The sequence below is a fragment of the Phyllostomus discolor genome, chromosome 7, assembly GCF_004126475.2.
Source record: "Phyllostomus discolor isolate MPI-MPIP mPhyDis1 chromosome 7, mPhyDis1.pri.v3, whole genome shotgun sequence".
Taxonomy (NCBI): domain Eukaryota; kingdom Metazoa; phylum Chordata; class Mammalia; order Chiroptera; family Phyllostomidae; genus Phyllostomus; species Phyllostomus discolor.
The window spans coordinates 19,875,368-19,896,451 of NC_040909.2; the positions used below are offsets into that span (position 1 = coordinate 19,875,368).

At 42.0% G+C, this 21,084-nt stretch overlaps 1 protein-coding gene across 2 annotated transcripts; it reads right to left on the reverse strand.

The window, feature by feature from the left end:
• Positions 1 to 8,842: 8,842 nt before the first annotated feature.
• OXSM (3-oxoacyl-ACP synthase, mitochondrial) lies at positions 8,843 to 20,260 on the reverse strand. Of its 2 annotated transcripts, none has more exons than XM_028518793.2 (3): positions 19,826 to 19,938; positions 17,959 to 19,070; positions 8,843 to 16,242 (listed from the first exon to the last, which is right to left on the reverse strand). In XM_028518793.2, the coding sequence occupies exons 2-3, from the start codon at positions 18,939 to 18,941 to the stop codon at positions 15,840 to 15,842; spliced, it is 1,386 nt and encodes a 461-aa protein (XP_028374594.1). In that variant the 5' UTR covers positions 18,942 to 19,070; positions 19,826 to 19,938; the 3' UTR covers positions 8,843 to 15,839. The 2 variants fall into 2 exon arrangements, with proteins under 2 accessions (XP_028374594.1, XP_035886483.1); XM_036030590.1 differs by having other exon boundaries at positions 15,393 to 16,242; positions 17,959 to 18,604; positions 19,826 to 20,260.
• Between the last annotated feature and the right edge of the window lie 824 nt (positions 20,261 to 21,084).

A 21,084-nucleotide genomic window follows, 5' to 3' on the forward strand; every position in this document is an offset into this window, starting at 1 on the left:
GTTAACTCCTTACAGATTAGGAAAATGGGACTCAGAGACTTAAATGACTTGGGCAGTAAGTGACAAAGCCAGAATTTAAAGAAACTTTTTCTGAATCCAAAGCATAGTCTCCTTCTATTGTGTCTCACTCCTCTTCAGTGTAGACACAAAGAACAGAACATAAGCCAATAGAATCTTTGCTCTTTAGACATTTGTGGCCTAAACCAGGGTAGCGAAGTTACCTGCTGCAACCTGAGTTCAGCTGGGTCCAGCCATCCTGTGCAAGGTAAGGTGGAGGGTCATGGACCATATATCCTCCTCTCCGATTCCCGGGAGGTTGTGCCCTCTAGAAATCAGTGTAAAGCAAGGGATTCTGGTGCTTCCAAGCAGAGCCCACCCAGTAGGGCTCTCAGCTTCACCCCTGCCAAGCTCTTCTAGTCAGTCTTTGCCCTGCAAAAGTACTGACCTGCCCTTGTTCCTCCTATTCTAGAAAGTTGCCCCTGTTACTCAGCTCTGGGAAAACCAGAGCTTCCAGAGTCTCTTAATCTTCCTGTGCAATCTGCCTCTTATCTGCCTGGCTTCCCAGCACACTGCCCCCCTCACCTTAGCTCACCACATTCCTCTCCCGTGTTTGCTATAGTACCATGACCTTAAAATTTGGGGCCAGAAGTCCCAGCTCTGCCATTTACTAACTGACTTTAGGAATGTTTCAAAACCATTGCAAGCTTTGGTTTCCTCGTCAATGAAGTGAGGATGAACCAAAACAGAAAGAAAAATGTACTTTAACACTAGATTTTCAAAACTCATGGAAGGTATCATTAATCCAGAAACTTCAGATAGAATATCACAACAAGATGGGGTGAAGGAGAGTGATTTTGTACAGTGGGAGTATTCCCTTTGCTGAAGATCACACCCCCTGGGAGACTGCCAGATCCTCCTCCTACCTCAGCCTGAATTGCAGCTCTTAAAGGGACAGAAGTAATCAAACTTCATTGAGAGAAAGGATTTTTATCTGGTTCACTGCTATATCCTAAGAACCTGGCATAGAGTCAGCTTTCAATAAATATTTGTTGAATGAATGAATAGAGAAATTGTCATAAATAACCAAACTGAGAGCCATTCCACCCACTGGGGAAGTGATCAACCTAGCGGTTGAAAGCAGGGGTCTGATGCATTTGACAGCCAGTTATGGTTCTGTATCTTACTAACTCCGTGAGCTTGGGTGGAAGCTAAACATTCCTGGCTCTGACTCTTATCATTTCAAAGTGGAAATAATAATAGCACCTCTGTTCTTGAGGTTGCTTTAAGGATTAAATGAGGCAATACATGGAAAACACAACCCAGTACCTAGCACACGGACGAACTGCCTAGGAAGAGGAAAGGCAAAAGGTATTGGGGAGGGTGTGGTCTTATGAGTCAGAGGCCTTTTGGTTCATAGAAAGCTTTCGTGTTCTCTTTCCAGGTGTAAGTGACAGCAATCCAGTCATTCATTCGATACATAGGTTTTGGGCACTTCCTATGTGCTGGGCATTGATTTAGACAAATGCAATGAGTGTGTCAATGAACAAGACAAAGAACCCTATCATCAGAAAACTTACCTTCTACCAGAAACAAATAGAAAATAAGCAGCAGACATAATAAGTAAACTATAAAGCATGTTAGAAGAGGAGTAATGCCTCAGAAATTAACGAGCAGAGCAGGGTGAGAGTGATTGGGGCAGAGTTGAGTTGGGGGTCAGAATGCAGTATTTAATCACAATGATGAAGCTAAGGGGTTTTTCCACGGTGACATCTGAACAACTACAACAAGGAGGCGAGGGAATCAGTTATGCAGATATCTTGGGAGAGAGCCCTGGTGGCAAAGGGAACAACAGTCAGAGCAAAGGCCCTCTGGAGGAATATGACAGGTACGTTCAAAGGTCTGCAAAGAGATGGCCAGGGCTGCGGTCAAGGGAGCAGAAGCGAGTGCAGATTATGTAGAGCATTGTCAGGGCTTCCATACTTATTCTGCATAGTATAGGCACAATAAAAGGGTTTTAAGCAGAGGAGTCATGTAACACGGCTTGGGTTTCAAAAAGGTTGTTTTGGCTACTGGGTTGAGAGCAGGTTGCAGGGAAGCAAGTTCAAGAGCACAGAGACCTGTTCAGAGGGTAGTGTGGTGCTGCGGGTGGGAGATGACAGTGATGTGGAGCAAGGTAGCAGGAGCCTGGAAGACGGTTAAGTGACTAGATCCCAGCAGCATTTTAAGGTGACTAGAATGGTGGGAAGTCCAGGGTTTGCTCCCATCGAAGGCCTGCTAATTGCCACCTAGTTTATAGTTGCCATGATGCCCAATCGATAAAGATAAATTTGAACAATTCCACAATATTGTTTTGCACAACCTTTCTCCTATTTATACAGGCATCTCCTCCACTGCTGATTTTTATTCAGAAGTAGCAAATTATAAAACATCCTATTTGCTAACAGCAACAGCTATAGTTGTTATGTACTGCCACATGGAGGTACATACCAGCCCTGAAGAGTGTATGTTCATGTGAATTTGAATCGAGTCTCCAGTTTTAACCACCAGTTTCTAGGTACCACAAAGGATAGAGGAACATGTTAAATGGCACCATAAATTTGCAGCCAGCAAAATAGAGATGGGGAAAATTCTATGGGACAAATGACTTATTTCTTTAAGAGCTAAATTGCAAGGGGAAAAGAGAGGAGAGGGGATTGATTGCTTTAGATTAAAAATAACTTCAGAGCTACCTCTGGCAAATGTGTTTACCTCATTTTGATCCTGTTTTTTTAAATAAATCCATTTTATTTATTTATATTAGGGTGACATTGGTGCATAAAATTATATAGGTTTCAGGGGTACAATCTTATAATACATCATCAGTATATTGTATTGTATGTTTATCACCAAAAGTCAAGTCTCCTTTCATCACCATTTATCCCCCTTTTACTGTCTTCTTCCTCCCCTCCCCCCTCTTTCTCTCTGGTAATCACTTTACTCTTGCCCGGTCTCTGAAGAATTGTTTGTTTGTTTGCTTGTTTAATCCCTTCACCTTTTTTATCCAGCACTCCCAACCTCCTTACCTTCTGACCACCGCTGTCAGGCTGTTGTTCTCTGTATCCATGAACCTGTTTCTGTTTTGTTTGTTGGTTTCCTTTGTTCATTAGATTCCACATATAAGTGAAATCATATCCATTTTTTAAATTTATGAGACATTTGAGAAAATTTCCACACCACATGGATATTTGATGATATTAACCCATTATTGTTCCTGTTCTTTAGGCATGAAAATAGATCATGGTTTTGTTTTTCAAAGACAAGAACAGCCTCTCCATCTTTCAGAATAAGAGTTTGCAAACATTTCCTATAAAGGGTCACATAGTAAATATGTGAAGCTTGTGAACTACATGCTCTATCACAACTGCTCAGCTCCGTCCATGTGGGGCAAAAGTAGCCATGCATGCAGCTAAGGAAATGAACGGGCACAGCTCTCGTTGAGGAAGAAAAAGATTTCCTCTACCCTCCTAGATTCGGTGACTGTGGGCCTGTGAATTTAACTAATAAAAAAAAAAACAGTTCAAGAAAGAAAAAAGTTTTTTATTGATGTATCTACATGAGAGTTCACAGAAAAACACAACTCAAGGAAATGGTTAGAATTAGAGACTTACATACCCTCTTAACAGAGGAAGAAGAAGGGGAGAAAGGGCACTAATTCGAAGACAGACAACGTTCCGGAAAGTTCAATGGGTCCTTTGGAATAGGTGATTAAGTGTGATAGTTTTGTGACAATGTCTCATCTCTGAGTCAATTTCCCCTGGTTGTGAAATTCCTGAGGAGAAGATGTATGACCACTGAGTACTTTGGAGATGCTCTGCTCTTAGGCTGATAAGAGCGTTGGGTGGGGGGAATCCTGTTCTCCAATGCCTTTTGTTCAAAGTAATTTTTATGCCACAGTGGCATAGTCTGGACCCCTTCACTGTGTGCCAAAAAAGCTTTATTTATAAAACAGACATTGATCCATAATTTGCTACCTCTGTTTTGGTACATACTAGAATATTTAAAAATGAAATAATATGATATCTGAGCTCTGTTTCAAAATAATCAAATAAGAGTAGGGGAAGTTATTGGCATTTAGGTAACACAAGGTTGGCCATGAATGGATAACTACTGATGAGTACATGTGGGTTTATGATACCTTTTCTTTCTTTTTTACAAAGATTTTATTTATTTATCTTTAGATAGAGGGGAAAGGAGGGAGAGAGAGGGAGAAACATCAATGTGTGGTTGCCTCTCGAGCACCCACCACTCGGGAGGACCTGGTCCACAATGCAGGCATGTGCCCTGACTGGGCATTGAACCAGCGACCCTTTGGTTCTCAGGCTGGCACTCAGTCCATTGAGCCACACCAGCCAGTGTGTTTATTATACTTTTTCTATTTTTGAATCTGCAGTTTTTCATCATAAAATATAAAGAAGTGAGAACAAAAAAGCAAACCAAAACACAATACAATAATACTTAAGATTTTGAATTAATCACTATTATGGAACACATTACATTGCAGGCATTATGCTAACCACTTCACATGGGTTAACTCATTCCATCTTCAGCAACCCTAAGAAGTACCATGATCTTCCCCGTTTTGCAGAAGAGGAGCACAAGGTGCAATAAGAGGCTGAGTAAACTGTGAATGAAGATCACAGAACTCATACGAGGTCAGAACCCGTGTCTGAACCCAGGCAGGCTGGTGTCAGTGACCATTCTTCCAAAACCCACACAAGTTACTGATTAGGTACAAGATGCTTATGGATTTGGAGAATCCTCTATTCTCTGCTAACAATGACTCTTCTAGTTAGTATGCTGCACCAGTAATAGCTTGTCTCGGGGATTACCTCCTGGATCTTTGCATTCTACATTATTATTCATTCATCTTTCTGAACCGCAATATGATAACTAAGCTTAGTCATTAAAATCATCTAAATCCTTCTGTATCTGAATAAATTTTTTATTCAACCTTCTCCCTCTTGCTTTCAACTAAAAAAAAACTGGTGAGGAAAAAATAGACATAATGGCTTGTATAAAACATGAGCATTTGAGTCCTGTTAATCTCAAGTATATCATTATAACCAGGCGGGCATAGATTCAGGTCAGGAGTCCCTATTTTCACCCATCATTGTGTACAAAGGATTTCACATCAGCAGTATTAGCATAATGTTTAAGCAGACATTAAAAAACAAAACCATAGCATAATTTTTAGACATCAAAAAACAAAACCACAGTCTACAAGGAACCTTGAGAGGTCATCTAACCCTTCCTCCTCCCTACTGCTTGGAAGGGGTGGGCCTCAGCCAGTCAAAAGGGGCAGGATAGAAGGAATTTCATAAGCTTTTTTCACTATTTTTTAATTTATTTTTACACAGAGGGGAAGGAGAGGAGGAAGAGAGAGAAACATCAATACGTGGTTGCCTCTTGCATGCCTCCTACTGGGGGCCTGGCCCACAACCCAGGCATATGCTCTGACTGAGAATTGAACTAGTGACCCTTTGCTTCACAGGGTGGTGCTCAATCCACTGAGTCACACCAGCCAGGGCCAAATTTCATAAGCTTCTTTGTTAAAAGTTCTATACTTCACACCACTTACAACTTATTTTAGGGGAAATTCCTAAAGTTTCACTATGATGCCTTTTATCTTGACAAAGTTCTTTGCCATTTAATAACGGGTTATAAGGATGAAATAATAATAAATCAATATGGATATAGAGATATAAAAACAATAAAACCCTAAACCGATCAAGTTTTTCAAACTTAGCAACCAAGCCCCTAAAGAGTTTATTAATATAGGAAAGACCATACTCATCTCTTAACATAATAGCCACTCTGTACAGAGATTACATTTAGTGTACTGATCAACCTTATTGAGGCTCAAAACCATTTTTGCATACAAGGTGCTACTGACTCCATTTATAGGTAAGAAAACTGAGGCCCAGTGAGTGTGATTTAAATCTAGGTCTCCCCAGTCCAAACCTCCCATTCTTTCCACCACATCACTCTGGAAAGCAAGATCTTCAGGTGGGTTATTGAGCCCCAGGCCATCTTGAACAGGCTGGTCTGGGAGGAATGAACCAGTGAAATGATAAAGGAAGTTCTCAAATGCTGTTCACTAAAGTTAGACCAGACCAAACTGGCCACATACATTTCAGTTACTTTCTGGTTATAAAACGTTATTAGCCAGTCTGAGGGGAGTGGAGAATAGGCTGACTTATTTTCTTCCACCCTGCCTTAATTGTTTAAAATGAGCATGTATCACATTCCATCTGATGATAAATGAAAAATATGCCATCAGTGTTTTTACTTATAAATTAATAGGTCTTTTCATTAAATTACCACAATGAATTTTTAAATTATAAGTCAAAATGTACATACTGGGGATATAGTCAACCTGGAAAGACTACATCATTCATACTTAGAGAAAGATCATTTTGATTTTCAAGTTGGAATTTGGTTATCAGACTTCATACATTCTAATAAAATATGTCAGTACCTGCATACACAAAACAAGTCACATCTTTATTCTTTTCCAAACAGAAAGAGACAGTTAACAAACTTTGCATCATCCCTCCTCGCAGCTCAGAAAGGAGTTAGCTCTGCCCCTCCCTACAGGATCTCCCTCGGTAGGGAAGGAACCTTGATCCTTGCTCTTTGGGCAGCTGGTACATTTACGAGGTTAATAGCCTACTCATTCAACTCAGAGGACACTCTTGAGTCCCCACTTTGCTACTGTGTCACTTTGGACCAGCTTTTTAACTTCACTAAACTTCAAATTCCTTACCCACAAAATGGGACAACAATATTACCTAAATTACGTAGTCGTTATTGTAATTATTATCATTCCAGTTCCAAAATCCAGTTTTCCAATGTTATACAGCAAAATTTCTGAATACTCCACTGACACACAGTGTTAGCTAGCTAAACCTTTCAGAGAATGTGCTTCCTTGGAAAGTTAGAGGAATTTTCAAACTACAGCCCATGGAGAAAATCTGCTCCTCCCCTCCCTACAGGCAAAATCCTGTCACATGCATTGGTTTGTGTATGGTCTATGGCTGCCTTTGCACTATAAGGGCAGAGCTGAGAAGTTGCAGCTGACACCTTATGGCGCACAAAGTAAAAAATATTTACTATCAAGGCCTTTACAGAAAAAATTCGCTGAACCCTGAGTTAAAGGCTTATTTTGTTCAAGACCACATAAATGAAGATACATTGCTTGTAAGCAATTCTAAAAAAACTACCAAGATAACCATGACCCTTAGTCATTGGTCCCAAAGATCAAAGCTGAGTCTTGAGTAAAAAGACAGAAAAAAACATTTCAGCCTCCACTAATTATGTCTATGAGGTCCAACTCCTGCACTTACACTTGACAGTAATAACAACTCCTGGTTTTCTAATATGGATGAACTGCTCTTCCTAGCTGTCTTCCTGAAACAGAGATATTTTTCATCACTGTTGGGACTAAAATTTTTGTGTCTCTTTGTCTGTGTTTGTGCCTTTACATGTACGTGTGCCACATGCTTTGCTGAGTTCTGAGAGTACAATTTCTATTCCCAAGATTGATAAGATTCCTCTTCCCATGAAACTTAGATTCTAACAGAGGGATCAAAAGGCCCAGAAAAAAAGATTTTCTAAAGGACATAGTGTCTGATAGTGATATGAGATATGAAGATACAAAACAAGGCTCCTGGCTAAACAGAGAGATTAGGAGAAAGAGAGATAGCTACTTCAGACTGAGTGGCTAGGGAAGGCCTTTCCCACGAAGAAGCTTTTGTGCTGAAACCTGAGTAACAAGAGGAAGCCATTTTGCACATAAATAACAAAACAGCATTCCAGAACAAGAGCCAGGATACAGGCAGGAACGAGCTTGGTGTGTAAGGAAGACAAAGAGCACTCACGTGTCTTGAATGCCAGCAGTCTGAGGTGAGATTGGACAGGGAGGCCTGGATCAGATCACAAAGCAACACACGGGCCTTGATAAGGTGTATGAATTTCAGCCTATGTCCAATGAAAAGCCATTGGAAGTTTTTCAGCAGGAAAATGATGTGATCTGCTATATATCATAAAAAAAGATCAATTTGGCAACTAGAACATGAGTGAATGGTGTTTGGGAAGTACTGGAGAGTGGAAGCAGGAAGACGAAGAAGTTGGCTCCTGTTTGGGGGAGAGGGGACAACAGCGGTGGGGGTGAAGAGCAGCAACCACTCAGGGCATATTTGGAGATATCATCAGCTGGAACTGTTGAAGGATCAGATGTGGGGAAGAGAAAAGAGGAGGAGTCAGGATAACTGTAACTCGTCTTGTGATCTGAGCAACCAGGTAGTTGGTAGAGCAATTTTCTGAGATCCACACATTTGTTCATTCAACAAATATTTATTAAGGCCCTATTTTGTGCCAAGGACTGTTTTAGACACCAGGAACCACAGCAGTGAAATAACCAGCAAAAATCCCTACTCTAATGAAATTTATATTCTAGGAAGGAATAGAGAATACAGAAGACTAAGGGAGGAGCAAATAATTTGGGAAGGAAAATACAGGGAATCGATTATTACCAGGTGCTAATTCTGCCTCCTAAATATTTCCTGCACTCCTTCAAGTTGAAATGGATGGCAGATGCATTTCAGCCATATTCAGGGTGTTACATGAATTAAACAAGGAGGCCATTAGACTGAGGTGCCTCTAATGAGGTGGCTCCTATATAAACAAATCAAAATCTAAGCCTATAAATGCATCAAGGTTATTTAATAGAAACCTAAGGACAATCAGTCACAGACAGCTGGTAGACTGTAAGCAACAGCCAATCAATAATTTTCCTACTTGGCTTCCACCTTCCTCCATGAAAGTGTCTCCCCGAGCTGCTGTCGGTGGAGTGCTCCTTACCACCTGTGGCTTGGGGCTGACCAATTCAAAACAATAACTGCTCAAAGAAACTCTTAAAATTCTTAATATGCCTCAGCTTACCTTTTAACAAGGAGTAGACTTTACAGGCATTGGTGAGGGAAAGTCTTTGCCATGGGCAGAGCTGCACACAATGCATCTGGTCACCTGCTTTGTACAGAAGAGGGAGCCCGAGAAGTGAGAATGCATAAAGATTCCTCCTGGGCACTGGTCAAAGGGTTGGCCTTCAATCATCAGGGGTCTGGAAAATGAGACTGGAAGGCTAGAGGTAAAAATATCTGGAGTAAAGACATGCAGATGGACATACAGACATTTCATGAGGAGTAAATGCTTTGTATCACACATTTACACGGACCAGAAAACATCTACTATGGCAGAGAGACCAAACAACCAACTAACAAAATGACCCTGCCAACTAACATTATCCAGCCTTGGTCATTGGCCACCCCAGAACTGCATAAATGACGTACTGACAGTGGCAGAAACGGAGACTACCTATGGGCCCAAGGATGTGGATTCCCACTAACCAAGGTGGATCTAGCTACAGCTGCCTCCCTTTACTCAGTACAATCTAGCTACGATTGCCTCTGAATCTAGTCCAATCTAGCTCAAAAAGAAGTACCAGTGGTACATCCTCATAAGTATAGATACCTGTATCAGGTGTGGGTTTGCCTTTCCTGCTCACAGAGCCACTCTCTGCAGGTTTATGGAATACCTAACCTGCAGGCATGGAATCCATTACAACAGAGCACTGGGTATTGGCTCTAAAGTTTGGGAGGCACCAGGGTGACATCTGACACTGGCCCCAGTACACAGAGGGCAAGGAGAAACCTGAGAAGGAGGTAGACCACTCTAGATTGGTAGGTGGAAGTTTTAACAAGCAAGGGAACTTACATATGAGATTTGTCTCCACTGGCCACAAGATGAAAAGATCTCTACACCTGCTTTCCAGAATCTTAAAAGTTTATATAGAGGCTTCAACAGGGTTCAGTCTTGGATTCAGTCCAGATGGTCTCAACAACACAGTACTCTCTCCAGTCTGCATCTTTGAAAATGGCTCCCACCGTGGGAACAGTGAGCAAAGTCTACATTCCAAGGAGGAGGGAGGGGGTGAGGAGCCACCAATTGCTCGGATGGAGCTTTCTGGTCAATTGACAGTCGATGTCCTTGGGAGCTTACAATGTTGCAAGCCCCCTCTTTCCCGGTGCGCCCTAAGTGGTCAAGAAGGGGTTTCATTAACATGGCCGTGACTCATTTGGAGGCTATATGGATGCACTAGGGGCAGATATCACAGCAATAATATAGATACTTGCAAGAGAAAACTCGGATAAAGATAATGATTTGCAAAATAAGCAACAACCTTCTCCACCAAAGGCCCTATGATGGAATCCACTGATCTATTAAGTCCTCTAGGCTGGGATTCAGCTCCCTCAGGGCCTTCACTTGTGTCCTCAAGTGGTTTAATAAAGATGACCATGAAAAATGCACAGTTCAGGTCTCCCACTGTGCCCAGGCAGTTCTCGGCCAGTGACCAACCACAGTAGGGCTACTAATGAGGCCCATTCCTGAGAGCTGTGGAATTCCTTTAACAAGAGATTTTAAATCAAGAACTCCCCATGAGCCTGGCAAGAACTTTCTTAAAATGGCACTTCAGTCTGCCTTCTCCCCAACCCTGTCTCTTTCCTGTCACCCCCTCCTTACAAGTATCAGATTCTTATTCCGGTCTGAAGGCACCCTCTGCCTTCTCCCACTCTTTACCCTCTACAGGCCTTTCCACCAACAAATTTCTTGCAGAGAATACTTTCTTGATGCCTTCTTCTCAGAGGACCTGAATCCATGTAAAAGCTAATTCATTACTTTTATTAACTTTTCTCTTTTTTCCTTAACTGTAAGCCTATAATGGGGCAGCCTGGGGTCTTGCTGCCTGACACGGTGTATTAGCATAACATGAAGATGTGTGGGGAAGGAAAGAGATTTTTATTAACAGGGTTCCCAATTTGAGGGGGCTGGGAGCATCCCTGCTCCAAGCCTTCCTCTTCTGCAAAGTGCAGAAATTCCCTTGTTCCCAGAAAGACTGAAATCCAACCCTAATCCACGCCCAGAAGTTCCTTATCATTCCTTATCTGTCCTTTTGGAGCCTGAGATTCCTACACAAACCGGTCTCCATCTTTCAGGCCTCTCTTTCTGGGGTGTGCACATGTGGGTTGGAGCGCCACCATCACCTCACAGCAGCTTTCTCTCCCTCCCTGGGTCTGGGATCCCCTGCCAGATCACTGCAGCTGGTCACACAGGGGCTCAGTCCCCTGGGTCCTGGAGCACTAGGCTGCTCTTGTCCCCACGGCTGGTGCTGTTCCTGGCCCATGTCTCCACATGCTGCTCTCAGGGTGACAGAATGGAAGAAGTCCAGGTCTCGTGCACTGTGCTGCATGGGGTCGCTGTAACCCAAGAGCTGGTGCCCAGCAAGGCACATCCCAGAGTGGGACTCTGCCTCTGTGAGCTGGCTCCTGAGTGTGCAAGGACTAAGCCTCAAGTGCTCCCTTGCCCTACTCCAGGTGGGGTGAGGGCAAAGCCAAAAGAACTAGAGGGCCAGATTCTGTATGCATTCCATTTTTAAAGCCAGCGTCCCAAACTCCCCGCACCAAGGGAGTGTCTGGCCTTTCAATCAATGTGGGCCAACGTCAGCCATGTTCGTCTTTGCCCTTCTTTCTGGCTGCCATGCTCCACGAGGGGGCAAGGTCTCCAGCAACACGTAGGAGCACTGTGTCTCACCGCAGTGCGGAGTGTCGCGCCCTGCTGTGGCTTGCTGGCTACCACCATACACGTGTGTTTTGACCTTTTAGGTCCCAGACAGCCTCAGAACAAACTTCCTCCACTGGAACAAGAGTTGCTTGCCTGCTAGGACCAAATACTGTTTACTGTTGTTGCCTTGGACATAAGCCTCGGCCCACAGCCCCTCCCCTCTCTGGGAAATCACAGGCTCTGGCAGGTTGCAGCTTTAATCTGCAGCCCTCGGCAATTTCTGGCTCACCCCCTCAGGGGTCTCTCTGGGGAAGTACAGCTTCTTCCACTAATTCGGAGATCCCCTTCCCTACTCCCCAGCAATCTGGCCTGACCACCCAGTTACAACCCCATCCTGGGGGGATAGTTGGGTCCAAAATATCATACACTCTTAGCTCTAGTCCCTAGGAAATCATTCTCATATTTCCAGCAGTTCTTTTAGTATTCTCAATAACATGTGTATATATAAATATATACATATACAAACATACACATATGTACATGTCCATATAAACATTACACCATATAGATAGATAGTGTGGGGCAAAAGTAGGTTTACAGTTGTGAGTATACAGAAGTTTATTCTTGTATTATTTATTATAGTATTTTCCATATGAACAACTGTAAACCTACTTTTGCTGCACCCTGTGTATTTGTACCCTTATATATTTGTGATTTTTTTTTAGGATTCTTTTTGCTTTAGAAGCTATCACAGTCCAAATAAATTTTTTAAACTCTTGTCTTCTGTTCAAAGGCAATACATACTTAAAAATAATAGTGAAAGGAAAATATTATAAAATAAACAGTACAGATTGGGGGAAAGTAAAAATCAAAATACTTATATTCATAAAAGAATCTTTTAAAATCATCAATAAAAAGGAAATGATTATGATACACTCAATGATATGGATAAGTCTCAAAACCACTGAGTTGAAAGAAACCAGACATCAATGAGTATGTTCCCTGTGACTCCATTTACATAAAATCCCAGAAGCAGCAAACCTTATCTATAGTGAACGAGAGCTCTTCAGTGACTGTCTGGCACTGGGGAGGCTGACAAAACAGGGCACAGGACATTTCCGCAGTGATGAAAATGGTCTGTGTTTTCATTGAGGTAGTAGTTACACAAGTGTGTGTACCCCTTTCTCAAAACTCACTTAACTCTACACTTAAAATGGGTGCATTTTGTTGAATATAAATGATGCTGGAGTAAAGCTGATTTTAAAAAGCACACTATTTTCAACTGCAGAAGAATCTTGGGTCAAAATATCCTGTATTATTCAGGTTACCATCATTTCTTACCTGGATTTTCCAATACCCTTCTGACTGGATCCCGTTATAGGAAGCAAGCTTCCTTCCAATCTATTCTTCACTCTGCAGCTGGGGTGATGGTTCTAAAACAACATGCGATCATTACTCCCAGGAACTCTCATTCTTCTTCATATGTATCAGTCAGTCAGGGGTTAATTAAAGAAACAGAACCACTAAGGTTGATATAAATATAGAGAGATAGTTACAGGAATTTGACCTCACACAATAATAAGAATTTGTTAAACAGCCTCTGTAGGGCTGTTATGTCAACCTATTATTTTCTTCTTTTCTTTTTCACTGATATTTTCAGTATTTTTAATGAACTAAACTTGAAACTCTAGAGGAAAATCAACAAGATACTCAGCATACCCCAGGGTCTCAAAAGATTGCATTTGCCTAGTAAGTGAACATTTAGTGAATTGGGCAATTACTTAAACCCATGATTTTCTGACGCTGCAGTTAGTTTGAACCCACTGGGCACGCAGCTGGGAAGATGGATGTAAAGTTCCACTGACAAACTGAAACCTGTTCTTGCTGCTTCTGATCTTTGCAGTACAGGGGGAGAAGCTAGGGCCCTTCATTATCATGGAGCTAAACACACACGTGGCCCAGGAGTCACGGAAACTGAGGGTCAGGGGAAGGTGAAGCAGCTGCAGGCTCAGCCACTGCCTCACTTCAAGGTGTGCCAGCAAAGCCACAACCTGTGTGAACTACCAAATGGCTGGAGCGTCACTTCCACTTTCAAAATCTCTCACTGGACCCTCTAACCAAAAAGAAAGAAAGAAATAAAGTGAAAAGGATTCTGGGAAATGTAGTTCAGCCTGTTCAAGATGGCACAGTACAAAACCATCATAACACTCCAAACCTTCCCATTGCTCTTACAGCCTTAAGAAAACATGTAAGGTTCTTTGTGACCTGACTTCCACCAGATTTTCTGGCTCTGTCTCCTACTGCTGCCATGACAGGCTATATGCATTTATATTTAGTATAAATGTTCTAACTTTTCTAGCCTTTCCATGCTACATTTCTCCTGGCCAGAATAATCTACCTTCCTTGATTCTCTTCCCCTTGAACCTGGCTGAGACCTATTCACCTTTGTGGCCTCAGCTTCTTTTAGGAAACCTCCCCTGACAGATCACGTTATCATTGGAGGCCAGGACAAAACCAGATTCAGGGTTAGTACCCAACAAATTTCAGTTGAACAAATCAACATGTGCAAAATGAAGACTCAAACTGATTGTTGAATGAACATGGCTGAAGTCCTAGATGTAAAAGGACTAAGTGCTGTGGTCAAGGTCAGTGGACAGGCAATATATTCAGCCTATTAAAACGTGGGACACTCTATTCACTTCTGCAGGAATACACATTCCATTTAACCACTTATTCACTCTATCCCTTTGATATATAAACACCTATTGCACCACGAAGTCCCTTAGTCTGAGCTCTCCAGAGAGCAGACCCTAAGACAAGGTGACTGGACTGAAATGTGAATCCTGGAAGCACGATTTAAAATCAGGGAGTGGGGACAGGGAAGGAAATAAAGCCAGTTTAAGGTGGGTATTGTTGAGCTGGTTAATACTGTGAATACTAAAGTTTTATTTCACTGAAAACCCTTTGAGAAATTGCATAGAATCTTAGATACCCTTCAGAATGAGGCTGAGACACGTATTCACCAACTCCCATCCCTCAGAAGTTGCCTCTAGGGAACTTGTGCCCTTTCCCATCCCAACACTTGCAGCCAATGGAGATGAATGGAATGCACTGGCTTTAGAAAAAGCCTCAAGGTGGAGGAGAAGTACTGCCGACACTCATGGTGAAATGTTGGGGGCAAACACAAGAATTATCGTAGCTGCAGTGAGGTTAGAGGTGGGCCAAGGTGACGTGGCTTGGATCACCAAGTTCTGATCCACTTCCTAAGGACCCTTATCTCCGTTAATCACTAGGTACTGCCATCAGTACAGAAAGAGGAAGAAATGCCAAACTAATTTTACTTCCTTCTTTCAGAGAACTGATGGTTTGGGAATTTAGGAAAATTCCACTAATTTACTGAATCTTAGCATAGATAATATGAAGAGAGCTAGATAACTAAGGGGTAAATAACACATTTTTCAGACTATAAGACACGCTACCCCCTCCCCCCAATTTGGGAGGAATAATGGTTGTTAATGCTGCTGTTGAGTTCTGTTTACATTTACACTGGTGAAATAGTTATTAAATATTTTACATTTTTTGCTTCAAATTTTTTTTCCTGTTTTCCTCCTCTAAAACCTAGGTGTGTCTTATGATTCGTAAAATACGGCAGATCATTGCTGGCTGACTGCTTTACTCGAAGAATGTGGATCAATGATACCAACTTCGTTATACTTGTATTCCTGTCCTATGTATTGTATGGAATGGTATGCCTGCAGTTGTACCATGCACAAAGCGGCTACTCACCAAATGTTTAAGAGACAAGAGCAGGTGAAATGTCACAAAGAGTGTTTGATCTAGAATGTCAGAAGAACACAGATCAGTGCTTTTCACATGGAGGCTGTTCTGTACCCCAGAAAACATCTGGCAATGTCCAGAGACATTTTTGGTTGTCACAACCGAGGAAGGGGTTGCTATTGCAATCCAGTGCACAGAGAGTATCCTACAATGTAGAGGACAACCCTCCTTTCCCCAGCAAAGAATTACATCAGCAGTGCCAAGACTGAGAAACCCTGACACAGATAAAGGGTATCTGGGTGAAGACATGTAAGTATATGCATTTACATAAACATAGGATTTCTTCACTTCATATAGTTTATATATAACATTAAAAATCATTGCTTAATTACAAATGATTTGTCTTACATGCCAGCAATACACAGTGTTGCATTAGTACCACCAAAACCAAATGAATTGGTGAGTCCAATACGTCTTTTCTCAGTTTTCCATTCCTGTGCCTTTAGTGGAACGTAATTGAGATCAAATCCCGCATCTGTACAGTCCAGGTTTAAAGTAGGTGGTAGTTTTCCATAATAACAAGCCAGGGCAGTAAACGCTGTCTCAACTGCCCCTGCCGCTCCCAGCAGATGTCCTGTGGCTCCCTTGGTTGAGGAAATGGCAAGGGCATGGGCATGGTCTTTGAAAAGGTGTTTGATGGCTTTGTTTTCAGCAGCATCTCCTAACGGTGTGGAGGTAGCATGCGCGTTGACATAGGATATCTCTTCGGGCTGTATATTTGCATTCTTTATAGCAGCTGCCATACATCTAATAAAATAACAAAAGACATTTATCAGAACTAATTAATTTTAACACCGAATTCATTATCTGTATGGTTGATGTGAACGAAATATCCAAGGACACTGGGTGCAAATAATCCTGTCTAATAACAGAAACCCATCTTGGATTACCATGTGAGCTGGAATGCCATCTGCTTGGGAATAATGACTCACCCCCAGCACCTTGGACAAATTCATCCGAGAGACAAACCAGAAGCCTACGGATTTTATAATCTCTAGAAAAATATATTTCAATTTATCTGAAATGACTTTTTCCCTTGCGGGAAAAACACACATTAATTCAAGTCTAGAAGAACTTTTCTTCCAGGAATTTTTATCAGTGGGATGTGTGTGCCCGTGGGCATGCATGGATGTGTGTGTGAAGATTTAAAATGTGGAGAAAAATTTTATAACCATGTTTTAATTTTTTTCTCTCACATTTAAATGTAAAACTTGGCATACGTCCCAATAATCTAAAAATGCCTGCACCATTACTTTAGTGCTTCAAATAACCTTTCAAAATCCTCTTTATTCAGGATGTAAGAATTTGAAATAAAGTTCAAAGCCAAGCCAAAAACAAACAAATCCAAAAATAAAACATTTCCCTGGAAAAACCACTGAAAAATCTCATGTATGTCAACACCTTCTTTTTTAGTTCCAAGCTCTGGGCTGGACATACTTCATTAAGAGGCAGCTTAGAATATAATATAAACTGTGCTCAAAAGTTTCTTCTAAACATAACTATTTCTTCAACTAGCTGGCTACTTCACATCTCTAGCAATAGCAACAACTCAAACTCAAAAGTATAATTCAGGGATCGGTAAACTATGGCCCTGGTTAGATGCCTGTTGTTGAAAAAATTGTTTCACTGGAAAACACCCATTCACTTATGTACTATCTATGGAAGATTTCACACTAGAAGGCAGAGTTGGGTAGTTGCGACAGGTATCTTATGGCCCAAAAGCTGAAAATATTTACTATTTGTCCTTTTACAGAAAGGTTTGCCAACCTTGGCTAATTTAACTGGTTACAATACGATATGATCAAAGCAGGTTAGTCTACCAGCTAACACATTAACAGGGACTTTTTTTTTTTACTTAACTCACTATCCCTTCTACAACAGCAACCAGCAACTTGCTTTGAAAAGTGTGGTCCTCAGACCAGCAGCATTAGCATCACCAGGGAACTTGTCAGAAAAACAGAAGCTCAACCACCACTCTAGGCCTACAGAATTAGACTTTGCATTTTAGTAATATCCCTGGGTGCTTAAAGGCTGGGAAGTGCCAACATAAAACAGCAGAACCCTATTGAAATGGAGCACAGACCAGACACATCTAGAGGGAAGGGCTGACTTTTACAGTCCAAGCCTGATGAAAGGCCAGAGTGGAGGGGTGTGGGACCCAGCAGCCCGATAGTTGTTAGGCACGATTGGAAGTATGAAAAGTTCGCAAAGGCACACGTGGCCTTCTTCACAACTTTTGGCCTTAGCTAAAATCCAGCTTTTGTATGGATTTTCAAATGCTTTCAAATACTTAAAACATGTTAATGCAAAGAACTCAAAAACACTTCGTTTAGTCTGAAATGGAACAACAGAGATACTCGACACGAAGACCAGATGATAGCACAAGTTCCCCTGATCTGACACTCCAGTGAAATGTCTTATTTGAATAAACACTTTGGATGAAAAGAAAAAACAAGACTTTACCTTAAGGCACCTTCTCCTTCAGGGTCAGGGGCGGTTATGTGACCAGCGTCACCTGACAGTCCATAGCCCAAAACTTCTGCGTAGATCCGCGCTCCTCGTTGAATAGCATGTTCCTGCTCTTCCAGCACCAGAACAGCTGCACCTTCTCCCATTACAAAACCATCTCTCTTTGGGTGAAATGGTCGACATGCCACCTTAGGATCAGAGTTTGTGCTCAGAGCACGGGCTCTGGAAAACCCAGCGAGAGATAAAGGGCTAATGCAAGAATCTGTACCTCCAGCCACCATCACATCAGCGTCGCCATGGGCAATGAATCTAAAAGAGTCTCCCACAGCATGAGCTCCTGTGGTACAGGCTGTAGATACTGCATGATTGGGGCCCCTGAGTTTATATCGAATGCTGACCTGGCCTGCTGCCATATTGACCAGAATCTTGGGGACGAAGAATGGGCTGACTTTATTGTAACCTTTTGTCTGAAACATCAAAGCAGTTTCAGAAACAACTTCCAGAGGAATCATTCCCATGCCAATTGCAACACCAGTACTCACTTGGTCAGCTTCTGACTGAGGATTCCAGCCAGAATCTTTCATGGCTAACTCTGCAGCCCCAATGGCCATAATGGTAGGCGAAGACATGGTCTTGATATCTGATTTGGACACAAAGTTTTGTTCATTGAACTGACCTTCATCACAACCTCTTGGCACATAAGCAGCAACACTGCAAGGGATACTCTTATATTCTTCGCCAACCAGTGAAACAATTCCACTCTCTCCTCGGATCAGACGATCCCATACCAGTTGAGTTCCAACACCAAGAGGGGTCACTAAGCCAATGCCTGTAATGACAACCCGCCTGCGCAATCTGGATGCTGGCACTGATCCGAAAAACCTCCTTTTATTTCTTATTAATCGGTGGAAGAATCCTGAATATAGAAGATGAGGGTTTGTAATTTTTAGCACATTCTGCAAGCAGTTTGAAAACATGGTTGAGATTCAGATGATCAGAAACACACTCCAATAACAGACCACCAACGCCCAGGAAGTAGTGTTGTTTAAATAGCTTAAAAGTGTAAAAACAATATCCGAGGTGTTGTTTCAGGAGCTTGATGTGAGCTGTTAATGAGCACAGGGAAAAAAAATGTTACATCACAGGTGGCAAACACAAGGCCCGGGGTCCGAATCTGGCCCTCCACCTTGTTTTATCTGGCCCAGCACTTTGTTTCTAAATGTCAGCAGCACAGAGCTCTTAATATTAAGGAACAGTTACATTTATACAGTCCTAAAATTACATTCAGCCCTTTGAAGGCAACTGAGGCTGGTGTGGCCGCTGGTGAAAATGACTTTGACACCTCTGTTATAACATTTTAATGTGTATGTATCACCATCAGACCACCTGTTTGGACTTAACTCTCTTTTTAGACTGTAAGTACCCTCAAACATTCCAAGAAAGAGGTGAAATGAGGATTCAATCGATTCACCAAAGAGGAATCATACCATGAAAAATATAAAGGCCCTACAAGCCCGACAGGGACTGCAGGAAACATCCTTTTCTAGGTTTACTTATTCTAAATGGCATTTCTAGTGTCAGTGGCACTACTCATACTTCAGGCCTATTCTTTGAGGTGGGAGTAAGTAGACTTCATTGATCTTCAAAACACGGAGATAACCAGGGTTTCCAGATCTAGACGACCGTGGACAGGATTAAAGGGGTGTGGCCAAACCCCCGCACCTCCTCTCAAGCACGGTCACGATCACACACACCCGAAGAAAGCAGCCAGACCCCAGGTCATTAGACTCCCCTCTCCCGATCTAAGCCCAACCTGATTTGGCGGTGGAAGGGAGGAAAGACTAGCCAGCAGCCAAAATACCTTCAATATCACTCTGACCACTGGCGCAGCCGCCGTCCTCGGCGACAATGCTTGAGTGCGCAAGCGCACACGAACGTCCGCACATGCGCAGGTACAAGCGCGCCTCAAGACCGGTACCGCTTCAGCCCGTTGTCCTTGCCCTGCGTCACCCTGCGGAGATCTGACAGTGGGAGGAGCCGGCGTCCGGGAAAGCAGGCCGAATCGTCTCTCTCCCAACCTTACAGATTCGAAATTAATCTAGAACTCGCACCTAACGGGATAAGATGGCATCACAAGGGGAATTTGTTTTGTGAAATAATAATGCCTACGTATCACCTTGTTGTGGGAGAAGGAACACCATCATATTCTACTGGAATCCTAGGAATTCAAGCCTTAAAGTTATGAATGTTACCTCCCAGAATTATTATAGTGAATTAACCAAAATATCTAACACCAAGAAAATGGTTGTGTATTCTGTGGGTATATCTAAATGCTGTGAAGCTGTTTAAAATAATGAATACGAATGAATACTAATAATGAATACTAATATGCAAAGATGTTGAAACCATGTTAGGAGAAATAAGTTACCCCAAAACGTGTATATTTTTTAGTTTTTTTTCTTAAAGGTCTGCAAGGATGTACAATGATCGTGATATTATCCTCTATTTTTTGTTCAGCACTAGTCACTACATTTTCTACAATGAATGCTGCTTTCGCAATCATAGTTATTTTTACTTTTTAAAAATTGTCGCTGAATCTGGAGCAGTGCTCAAAATACCACACCCAATGTCTGACAAAAATAGAGACAACAGAAGAGTAGAGAAGTTTACTTCTAAGGGTCTGAAAATTTAATATCTTTACTTGCCCAGAGCTGGCTATGAATCTGTGAATGGAAAATATAATATGAAAATACTTTAAGAGGCAAGAATCAGCAAGGTGGCATTTAGATAACCATCTCGATTGCTCTTATACCCTCACAGGTGTGAATTTTGTATCCTGTTTTTCTTTAAACGATTGATTATATAATATGCATCTGAATGTCCAACCATTTTGCTTTTCTTCTGGGCAATGTCTCTTGAACTGATTGCTTCCACCTGGAATGCTCAGCCTTCTTTCCCAGCTCCAGAGAAGAATATGGGTCAAGTTTAGCTTTATCTGGTTAGCACTGGATTTAAATGAGTTTCATAATATATTTTATCTAAAATAGTTCAGTGAAGCCCCGTATGACTTTAAGTCACTCTTGATCCATGACCCAATCACTTCTCAGCATGACCGTATTC

What these genes read in the sequence shown, in the direction of transcription:
- OXSM (XM_028518793.2), bottom strand. Translation starts at nt 18,941, where the DNA reads ATGTTTTCAAACTGCTTGCAGAATGTGCTAAAAATTACAAACCCTCAT. An exon ending in GAAGGAGAAGGTGCCTTAAG is followed by an intron (nt 16,243 to 17,958) that starts GTAAAGTCTTGT and finishes TTATTTTATTAG; the next exon opens with ATGTATGGCAGCTGCTATAA.